We start from the raw sequence: 11,672 nt of genomic DNA on the forward strand, positions 1-11,672 counted from the left end.
AGCACAACAGGAGCTGCTGCTTATTCTCACATTGTGACAATTTCCACGCTAAATCGCTTTTAATTCTGTTTAGTATAAAATTACCTCCCTATTCAGGTAACCGCTAAAGCGAACCAGCTGCTGTCCGAACAGGTCCTGCCAAGCGGAGGAAGCGTGTGTTTGATTTTCCTTGGAGAACGCTGTATTTGACCACGGCCTTTCAAGAGTCACATTGATATTTTTTACACACAGGGGCCTTCTGAGGGCCCCACCTCAACGACTGATGCCGGAGGTCCAGGCTCGTCCAAACGCTGGGTACATGTGGCAGCTTAATTTGCGTTATGGTTATTTATGGTCTCAAGGAGAAGCTGAATCTATAAACCAACATGAGAATCAGTATAAAGGCCTGTTTTTAAAAATATAACGCTGGATTCCTGCAGTGAAGGAGCTGCCTGAAAGTTTACTTTGTGATCCTTGCAAAAAAAAAAGTCGAATCATTCCATTAATGGACCAAAAAACAAACAAAACATTTGATGTTGAAAGAGGCTGTAATGTGCAAATAGATCATTTTAATAGAAAGCCAACACGACTGAGGATCAGGACCACGGTTCACGAGCACAGCTGTGAAAGGGTGCCTCCATGTGGCGATTCTTAAGACAAAAAAACGTATAATAGAGCACCGAAGAATGAGCTAATGAGAATCCTTCCCCTTCCCGTACCTGAATACGAGAGGGAGAGAGGTGTCCTACCTTATCTGCTCAGAGACTTGCTCCTCCGGGCTGTTGTTCATCATCAAAGATCTTCTCTTGGCTGTGGCGATGGTGATCAGGACCACACGGGTCAGAATCATGATATTCACCTAATACGCACACATACACCAAATTAAACATTAAGTATAAATATAACATAATTATTCAATTAATAAAATATATAATAAACATAAATATTATAATTTGTAATAAGCATACATCATATATATATCATAATAAATATTCAATATATGCATATATACGCAAGTGCACATATAAAAAATTATTATATATACTAATTTATAATAAACATGTTTGTGAGTATATATTTGTAATTTTATTATTGTTATGTTATATATATATGCACATAATAGAAAAGTATAAACATTAAAATATTTAATAAACAAATACTATTATATAATAAGAATATACTGTAATATAACATTTATAAATATTAGTACATATTGTAAAATTATAATACATAATAAATATGTGCATATATGTAAAGAACACATTTTATATATTCGTGTTATTTTATATATATACAAAAAACCATACAAAACAGAAATATGTATGTATGTATGTGTTTTTGTTATATATATATATATATATATATATATATATAATTATATTAAAACAAACATTAAAATAGTATTTGTTTATTATATATTATATAATAAAAATGTAATATAAAAATGATAAATATTACATATTGTAAAATTATAATAATACACAACATGTGCATATATATGTGTGTATGCATGTGCATATATATATATATATATATATACAGTAGTCAACATTTGAAGTGGAATCAAAAAAGTTCATCAAAGTTGTCCTAAGACAAGAACGGGTATTGTTCAAAATTCATGTATAACTTTGATGAAAGGGTTTGATCCACTTTGTTGACTACTATATATATATAAATAAAATAAAAAATAACATGTTTTATATATTTGTGTATTCTTTTATTATTATTATATAAAAAATACCATACATAACAAAAATATGTCATATGTATGTGTGTTTTTAATATTATTCTTTTATATAAAATATATAACAATAATAATAGATGTAGAGACACACCATAACAATGAAGATGACTGGGCCGGCAAAGCCCCATATGACGCCGTTCTGAACACTGAGCCAGCAGTGGCCATCGGCTGAATAGTTCCCAGAGGCAGAGGCCAGTGTGATGGTAACGATCAGCACGGGCAGACCTGTTCAAGCACAGACATTTCTATATTACAGGTCTCTGAGTGGGACAAAAAGCATTTGGACAAAAAATACTTTCACTATTACTTTCAACCAAGTGGCATCTTTTTGTCATCATTTGGATTTTTTTAATGAAATGCGTGTCTTGAAAATTATGCTTGTGCTCTTAGACAGGGTAGTAATCCTTGTCTAAGAGAGAAGGAAAAAGCGTACTGTGAAAAGAAAATTATAGAAATACTCAGTGGAACAATAAAGTACAAAACCAGCATTCCTGTACTCTTGAACCCAATCAATAAGTGTGCCTATCCACAACAGATCGAAGAGGAGATCGGAGGGGCGGATTGCCATTATTACCCCAGCCAATCAGGTAGTAGTATTTCATGTGGCGGTCCTCGCTCAAATTAACGCTCACTACTTTGCTCCAGAGCAGCAGGCCCTCAACCAGCATCCAGCTGAACGCTGCCAAGAAGAACAAATGCATCAGAGCTGCCACAAGCGTGCAGGCCACCTACGGGGCAGAGGTCAGAGAGCAGGCAGTCAAGGGTCAAAAGGTCAAACATCCACACAAACATGGCCGTACGCCAGTTTACGCAATGCCAAATATGGCAACAACACTGAAGTTGTTTTAAGGCATCAGACTGCTAGTACGATTTTGCAATTGATCTAGAAAGACTTTAAAAAATGACTAAAAAGTCTGTATAACGATCCCAACTAACATTTAAAAAAGCAATAAGCCACTTGCAGATGTGATTTTACAGTGTTGTTAGACACTATGCAAAGTTGACATCTTAAACAAAGTAAAAACACTAACACATGACCTTGTGTGGTAAATACTAAAGTTAAACAGATAATTACTTTAATAATATTAATACATTTATATTACTATTTTAAAAATAACTAAAATGATTCAATGAATCTGCATAGCAGTGTTGATATTGTAAATAAAAATATTAAAATCATTTTAGGTCATTGAAATAAAGGTAAAAATTAAATGCATATTAGATTACAAAAAATAAATAAACTTAAGAAATAAATAAGTTCATGAAGTAAAATAATTAAATTACTAAAACTAAAGAATTTGTTTTAAACTATACAAAAATATTTAAAATAAAATGACAAAAGCATACAACAGCATTACTAATACTTAAATGAAAATTGCAAATATAAAAAAGCTAATTCAAAATATTAATAAATAATGTACTAGTCTACAAATAATATTAAAATACCACTGCTCCATAATCATTTAATTAACGATTTAGCAACTTAGCACATTGTTGAGACAGAACTATTGATTGATTGGTAATTAGTTATTCTATTAAAACCAACAATAGTTTTAAAAGTTGTGCAACCAAATGAAAGTGTGAAAAACATTGTACCTTATTGTGAACAGCAGAACCACTGCAGAGAAGGACAATTTGAGCACAAGTCAGAGACACAAAAAGATTCTTGTGGACTGATGTACGATCAGATTTCGGGATGCTGTTAAAACAAATAATGGCAAATGTCTATGAAATAGAAATTTTTTTTGGTTTATTTTGGTAAAACAGATGAAGAGTGTGTGTGTGTGTTGATTAGTGGCAAACAGGCCATAAATCTCTTAAAGAAATCAGCTTGGCTGATACTGCGCTGATTAACCTCCCTTTGTGTGACCCTTTCCTTTAATTAACTCCCCTGTAATGTCACCATAAAACTTCGGCTTCGAGCTCATTTGGCACAGAGCGCTAATTAGCCGATTAGTGGTTTTCAATACGTATTCAGCCTCACGACTGAGCGCTATTGACAAGCGCGAGGACTGTGAGCTCACAGACTGTGATTGCGAGCGACTGCGAGTTGAGCAAATGTTATGCTATGTCATGACCTTTATGAACTCAACAATAGAAGTCAGTCGTCATAAAGATAAGATAGTGAATCAAATGATGCCAGAGCAACATCATGGAATGGGAATATGCTTTTGGCGTGGTAGTGCATCCGTGAAAACCACTTACTCTAACACGGTAAACAGCATCAAGGTCACCACCAGTGCGCAGAGAGAGGCTCCGGATCCGATAAATGTCAGCTTCGTCAAAATGCTCTCCTCTTTAGCACTCCACTGCAGGGAAAAGACCCATCAAAACACAACGATCTTACATTTCTCACACTCTGTCTCTCTCTCATTCTAACTGTCTGGAGATATAGGTTAACTAATATATATATATATATATGAGGGTTTGATGACTCTCATTGATGTCTAGTGCCACTATATAACCATCCAGTGCAATAAGAGACCATATTTGCTCCTATAGCAGAACTTCTCACATAATTGTGAATACAAAATCACAAAGGCCACTATTAAGGCTTGCTTGCTTTTGTAAGCCCACAGTGACCTCTACTGGACAGATTGCGGTGTAACATAAAATATGATCAGTGAAGACATTATCTTTATAATGATTAATGATCATTTTTAAATGGCTTTTAAAACACTTTTCAGACTTTTAAGACTTAAAGGGATATACACTGATCATAATGTATACCAAAACATTATGAACAGTGACAGGTGAAGTGAATTTTATTGATCATCTTCTAACAAGGCCACATATTAAGGTCTGCCAACTCTCACGCAATTGACAATAAAAGTTACTTATGACATAAAAAAAATTTCAGCTCTCAGATTCTGTCAATTCTATTACGAAATTCAAACAATAAATGCCGTTTTGAATCTTGTAAATGTGACGTGACAGATCCCTAGCGCCTCAGTTCAAGCGGCACATGAACCGATCATCTCTACTAGCTAATTGTAAATAATCACGAATGAACAATGTTGAAAGATACAGTACAACTTACCGAAATGTATATTCCTCATACATAATATCGATCAATCAGTGTTTTTTCAACGGCGGAAAGAGGTCGGGAAAAACAGCGGGAGAACAATTATGTCACATAACATTTACCTCAGGAAAGCCATTTAATGACCATAATATATAGCACATTAGTTGGCTAGAAAAAAGAGCTATAGAGAGTATTTTGCTAAATATTTGTACTATATTACATATTTATTATATTTTTTACTTATATCATTAAATAAAGTTGTTATTATATTAAAAAAACGCATTATATTTCATTTGAGTTATCTCTGTACGTTTACAGCATTAGGTGAGTTTTTTTTTTTCTTGAGAAAAATTTACATCTATTTTGTGTACCTAATATTTATTCAAATGAGTCGATATTGAATCAAATCACAAGAATTGAATTGAATTGAAATCGTGAAATTTGTGTCAAGCTATAATAAAAAAACGTACCTTACCAGAAATTGTACCATGTAAACATTGTAACATGTTGTCACTAAACCTAATAAAATTCCCCAGGCAAGGCAAGGCTTGTGTGTTATATGTGTGTGTGTGTGTGTGTGTGTGTGTGTGTATTTGTTACAATTCAAAGCACATACTCTGAACATACCCATGGCTCCATATAATTCATTAGGACAGCAAAATTGGTGGTGTGGTTGCAAAAGCAGGATGTGACATCAGGAGGAGAAGGCAACACTCTGCACCCTTTACTGGACCAAGCACTTGTACGACCCGCCCTTTGGACATGAGACACTAAATCAGACCCAAACAAGAGACTGTAATATGACAAAACACCAGTTAAGTAGTTTTATAACATGATTTCATTCACTTACATGAATTCGATATTCCAAAAAACACAGACGGGCGTCACTTGCTTGGAGTACTCTGCCTGAAGGAAAAATATAAAACTTTTCTATGTCAGAGCATTATTATTTTAGTATCATTGATACAATATTATAGTTTTATTTTAATATTTCCTGTTTTATTTTAATTTTAGTTAAAGTTTTAATAATTTTGTTGTGTTTTGTCTTTTGTCTTAAGCCTATGGTAGAGGTTATTCGAAGATATTAACTTAACTAAAACGGCAAATAAGAGTGTTTTTTTTACCATAATTCCAGAGGATAGAGAGTATTGGACGGACACAGGAACATTTTCTGCCTTCTGCACATCCCGCACTGTCGCTGAGATTACTGCCGTGTCTAGCTGACCAGTGTGATGCCTAAAAATAAAGAAACAGAATAACCCGGGTTTTTCCTGCATTGAAAATAGTATGTTGTCCCGCCAAAGATTTATTTGACCATTTAATGTGACGATAACTGCTTTTCTGCAATATTGGAACCCGCTTTTTCAATATCTGCTTTCAAACGCTCCAGTGAGTGTATGTGTAAACGCTCTATGAAGAGCATCAAAGGTTTCTATTTATAATGTGTTTTTGCAGCGTTGAGCAATATAGCCAATCACAGACATATCTGTTGAGCGTGTGAACGCAATGGCCAATCAGAGGTGTTTAAGTTTGTCAGAATCGGCTCAAAACACCACATCGGCTCAATATAACACGTAAACACGATGTCAATAAGAGATTCATTTCACAGCTTAACAGGAGTTTTCACCAGAGTGCAGCTTTGTGTACCTTGCGTTGTAATTGACAGCTTCAGTGATTATAATGGTGATCCTTGCTCAATTTCTGTATATAATATACATTTTTCATGCTGCTGAAGACACATTGCAAAGTTTCTGGATTGACAACCATATTTAAATGTGTGATTGAAATACGACTGACAGTGATAACCATAGTAATGGACAGAACAAAACAATCAGATACTGTATGTCAAATGATCTGTCCACTAAGTCTTGGAGTGTAGGCTAAATGCACTTCTATGTAATGTATTACTTTGTTGTTCACTCAGTAACTTGTTTTTACATTTAAATTTACAGATTTTTATATATGAAATAGTTCTGAGCACATGATCTTTATGATCTGACCTGTCAGTGATTGTTTTTTATTTCATGACTGATTAAGATAAGTTAATATTACAAACTGTTTCTTTGCATTTATTTTGAATTTATTGTCAGTACTGGGTTCGCAGTTCACATGGGTAGGGTACTTTTTACTGTGTGTGTGGATGACCGTGTTCTTCTGCCGCCACCAAAGACCATTTTTTGACCCAGGAAAAACCCTGATCGCGTTACAATAGCAATTAATAATTAAAAGATTTAAATTCAATTTGGTGTGGAGAGATTCAGGAGGCTCTTGCTAACCTCTTGCCATTGGTCTGTTGGTCACCGGGTGTTTTGACCTCCACTCTGAACGACTTCTCTACCAGGTTACTGTAGTAGCTATAAATAAGCATGACATCGTTGTGGCCTGTCAAATAATATTAGAAGATAAAGATTCTTTAAAACTGGCTTGCATCACAACATGTATCTTTATAAATAAGCAATTTTTAGCCTATTCTCACCCAATGAAAAGACTCTCTGCATTTCTGACTCTGATATGAGGATCTCATCATGGCCGCTGAACTGACCGCCGTGAATCGAGGGCTTGAACACATAACCGCAGCTCATCTGCGCCAGCCCTCGCGGCTCCAGATGAATATCTGAGGAAGCAAAAGTCTCTTGACTCTAACAAACTCGTACGGTTTTTATGGTGGGACAACCAAAGTAGCCATGGCTAAATATTAATAACTGCATGAATACAATAACAGACAAGAGAGGTTTATCTTTATTACTCCACCTCTCAAGAAAACAAATATTGACTTCTATTTGTCAGAGGTCTAAGATTATGCTACCAAGTCTAAATGAGGCAAAAAAACACTGTACCCATGTTCTTTGTTGACACTGTGAAGCTTTTGCGCTCGGCCCATAGCTCATCCGCCAATGTCCACAGCAGCTTGTCAATGTTCTCTACCATTGTCAATGGTCCGAGGTAATTCTGAGATAATAGAGGAAGCATACTCATAAACCTGACATAAGAGTTACCATCCACTTTTTTTATTTTTTTTGAGGATTTGGCTCCAGAAGAGCAGGGTAGAACCAACTCCAATCGCACAACATACCCCGTGATCTCTCAAATTCTCCCATTGTTCAGCCATATCAGGGTCGATGAGTCTGCTAACTAGTTCCAAGCAATTGCGGATCATGAATATGAAGACGTCAGTGGGAACAGCTATTTTTTTGAGTTGAGCGGCCTTCTCGATGGTTTCGATGAGGTACAGGAGATCAGAACGTGTAATAATGTCTGCATTGCTGTCCATAATTCTCAATATGGCACTCAAGAGGAAAATATGACGAGTCAATTCGTTCTCAGAGAACAAGGTTACGTTTGTATTCTGTGGAGAAAGGACAATGCACTATCAAGTATCACGTTATATGTCTATGTGTCAATACTGACTTTACTTTAATCTAAAAAAATGAAGGATAGGTTAAAAATAAGGAGGAAATGGATTTGCAATGCTAAGAAGCCATTTCTCCATGAAATCTGGAGGTTTATAGTGAATCTAATAAAAATCAGCCTTGAGCTCTAACTCACAGATTTGGAATGAAACTCATTGCTGACTTGTGAGAAGAACGAGGTCCCAGGAAAACCTAAGAAGTCCAGCTGCTCTGAAATAAAGAAGGAAAAAACCTGGATTATCACACGTGTTGAAAATGCACAAGAAATTGCATTGCCAGAGCTCAAAACAAAATACCAACAAAAAAAAACCCTAGGAAGTCACTGGTACCTAAAATACAACATATTGTTAAAATGAATCTTTACTTACAAATTTTCATATAAGCAACCAGTGAATGAATAAACTAATGTAAGTCTCACAACACTATGCATCACAATAATGGTTCATGGTTAGTTTTCAATAGGACAAAACAGAAAAATGATTTGCAGTTCAGTGAGCCATTTTTATGAACGATTCACAGTCTGATTCTAACTGAAACTTGGGAGGTTCATAAGAATCATTTGTCCATGAATCGGATATGTTGTTGCATGCACTCTAATGAGATGAATGACATCTGACGAAATCGCAAATGATTTTCCAACTGTCTCCGATGGAGATGTAATTTATTATTAAAATATTATTACTCGAAAGCAGGTGATCACCTTTTGGGAACAGGCAAACACTTCCTCTGTGCGTCAAACATGAGTCATTAATCGGTATCCCACTTGCAGGGTCAAAGGTTACACAGGCCTTGTTAGACATGAGGATGGAAAAATTGTGATGCAAGCCAGAGATAAGTTGGTCTGGTGGTTGGCTTTTGGAACCTAAAAGAAACAAGAACCAAATATAGTTTAGCAGAAAATGGATCCTTTTGAGCAAACTCTGAGGCTGCCGAACAGCCAGCAAGCTAAGTTTGCTTCTAGTCTGCCAATTTAAGAAGTCACCATGAGTCATAGTTCTTGAGCTCTCCAAGTCTGTGAGGACCATTATGTCCTCTCTTCAGAAAAGAATAGGGAACTCTGGGTCCATGGCTCATGTGATGGGAAGTGTATGATCCGAAGGGTGGGTCTCAGCATTACCGCATGGATGAAATATTTACAACCATCTCAGCCTGAGGTTTCCAATCACAACTTGGCTGTATTCGCAATTTCACATTGGTGGAAGAGTGGAAATTATAACTCAAAGATTTGAGGGCGCAATACCCCCTCCACCATCTCTACCTTGACAAGGCGAGTTCCTTCTGCGTGTCTGTAGCGACGTCTCTATTTCCAATGCGGACTCATTCCATTTGAAGAACAAGCCAGAAGGAACGGGTGAACAAACTTTTTCCATGCTTTGGATTTCACTGTCGACCAACAAACGATCCCACATGTACAGCTGCGTAACGTTCCCACAAAGCGCCTTGCCACTGTTGTAGCCTCCATAGGTCTCCTGGTCTTGTCCAATCATGAAAAGGCCATCTCCTCCGATGTAATTCAATGAGTTGAAAAAATTCCCAGAACCCACCACCGTTCCATCCACCCAGATGCCCCACTTTCCACTATTCGCAACCAAGCTTGCACATACAAAGTGCCAGGAGGCATCATTGGGAAAGCCTGTTACATAGGTGGTGTTTGAACCATGCACCAGCAATGCGAGCTGGACGGGTTCATTCCCTGTGATTCGTGCTTGGAGTTGGAATTCTTTAATGAATGACTTTATGGCATACGAGAAGACTGTGGAAAGTCCTTGGCAAGTTGGATCAAGCTGGAGGTGAGCGCAAACCGTTAGCGCTTCCATGTTTGGGAACGTATGGCGGAGGCGAGCCGATTTCCGGTGTGGCCGCACTGGAAATTCCAGCATGTATATATCTGGAGGACCTAGAAATGTTTTAGAAAACAACATGCAATATTTATTAAAGAAAGATACAAATGCATGAGATGAGCAGGGAAACATAGGATATGGCACGCACCACTTTTTTGGAACATGCCTGCACTTTCTATCCATACAGGTTGGGTGATATTCAGGGACCGTAGAAAAGTGTTCAGTTTTTTAATCTCTTTGGTACTGGACACCACCGCTAGGGTCCCTGAACGCTGGAGGCAGAGCTTGCGGGCACTGAGCCATGGCTGGCGATCTGGCACGTACTCAGGGTAAAAGTCCTCATGTGTAAGCGGGGTTTTGCTCTCCACTGTAAACACAGGGGTGTTTTGTTTAGACTCAAACAGCCTTACATCTTATGCATTTGACACTTTATGTGTAACAAACAGTGAACAGATTGTAATTCTGTCCATGTGATCTTAAACTATCCTTAAGACTCTGTTAGTAACAGATTGAATCTTTCATACTAACATCTTAGTAAGACGATTATAACAGAAATCAGTCATCCGATGAGCCTATATTTCAATTTTAAGCATATTACATTAAACTTTAAACTTTGAAGATCATAGGAATGCTGTGGTTACCTTTTTCCATGCAGTGATGAATGAGGACCTTGAAAAAAGTTTTGTAATTATATATATTAATAATATTAATTAAATAGCATTATTTTTATATGAATTATATAGTTTTGTTATAATATAATAACATTATATTACACATTAACATAAGAACTCATAACAGTATATTGTCAAACGTATGTATTAGGATATGGACTAGGCTACTTACAATAATGTTGGAGCACATAATTTTTAACAGATTCATCCTGCAAACAAAATACTCATTAACAGTGGGCATATTAACAGCTCATAAACATATTAATGAACAATACAACGAAACGCTTTTAATTTGACAGTTTTAAACATTTTAAACTAAAATTGTTACAGGGAAAAACTTAAGGTCAGCTCTAGCAGAAACGTAATGATGTCATGTATATTTAAAAGCCTCAAACAGAATAGAACTGCACATTACCTGATACGAGGTAAAGTTTTAGTCGTAAGTCATATTTACCTCGAAAAGTAAAGTTTAGCAAACAGTTCGCATGCGCTTTCCGTTGAATGTGTTGTTGTGAGGAACTCCTGTGTGAGATCATGAGAAGCAGCGCGCGCCTCCCGCTCGAAGAGGAGAGAGTAATTCCCGCCACTCCCCTCACGATGGACATGATGTTTCGAGTTTGTGAGGTCTAAATAGAATTGTGTTTTACTATGAGAATGGATCCATTTTGTTGTCAGTTATAAAGACATTTATGTTGTAAAGAACATTTTAAAAATCAACCTTTGTCCACAACAGTGGGGACAAATTAAATTAAGGAAAATAACGCCATTTAGTTTACACTTTTTACTAATTGATTTTTAGCATTTTATATAAGTTATACTATTTTTATGTAACTTATTTTAAATAAAAATTATTTTGTGGCCCCTTGAATGTAAACATACTTCAGATAAAAGATTAAGTAAAACATGTCATACAACGGAAACAGAAATAAAATATAAATACAATTTGTTACTTTGTAATTGAACCATTTTCCATTGGACTCCAGTTGCAACCAAGAATTCACA

At 36.1% G+C, this 11,672-nt stretch overlaps 1 protein-coding gene across 1 annotated transcript in view; it reads right to left on the reverse strand.

Moving 5' to 3' along the window:
- Window positions 1-10,650, reverse strand: part of LOC130071953 (adhesion G-protein coupled receptor D2) — a 68,883-nt gene extending 58,233 nt beyond the window's left edge. Inside the window, exons 1-17 of the mRNA XM_056236813.1 lie at window positions 10,641-10,650; window positions 10,148-10,366; window positions 9,417-10,055; window positions 8,859-9,020; window positions 8,295-8,368; window positions 7,822-8,094; window positions 7,586-7,697; window positions 7,225-7,362; window positions 7,025-7,130; window positions 5,873-5,984; window positions 5,599-5,654; window positions 5,376-5,502; window positions 3,929-4,032; window positions 3,320-3,422; window positions 2,298-2,451; window positions 1,815-1,948; window positions 729-838 (exon numbers count right to left, since the gene is read on the reverse strand). Coding sequence (XP_056092788.1) covers window positions 729-838; window positions 1,815-1,948; window positions 2,298-2,451; window positions 3,320-3,422; window positions 3,929-4,032; window positions 5,376-5,502; window positions 5,599-5,654; window positions 5,873-5,984; window positions 7,025-7,130; window positions 7,225-7,362; window positions 7,586-7,697; window positions 7,822-8,094; window positions 8,295-8,368; window positions 8,859-9,020; window positions 9,417-10,055; window positions 10,148-10,366; window positions 10,641-10,650 — 2,633 coding nt within the window. The remainder of the gene's footprint in view (window positions 1-728; window positions 839-1,814; window positions 1,949-2,297; window positions 2,452-3,319; window positions 3,423-3,928; window positions 4,033-5,375; window positions 5,503-5,598; window positions 5,655-5,872; window positions 5,985-7,024; window positions 7,131-7,224; window positions 7,363-7,585; window positions 7,698-7,821; window positions 8,095-8,294; window positions 8,369-8,858; window positions 9,021-9,416; window positions 10,056-10,147; window positions 10,367-10,640) is intronic.
- Window positions 10,651-11,672: the final 1,022 nt, after the last annotated feature.

The sequence above is a fragment of the Rhinichthys klamathensis genome, unplaced genomic scaffold (assembly GCF_029890125.1).
Source record: "Rhinichthys klamathensis goyatoka isolate OS25496 unplaced genomic scaffold, OSU_Roscu_1.1 h1tg000467l_1, whole genome shotgun sequence".
In the NCBI taxonomy this organism is placed as follows: domain Eukaryota; kingdom Metazoa; phylum Chordata; class Actinopteri; order Cypriniformes; family Leuciscidae; genus Rhinichthys; species Rhinichthys klamathensis.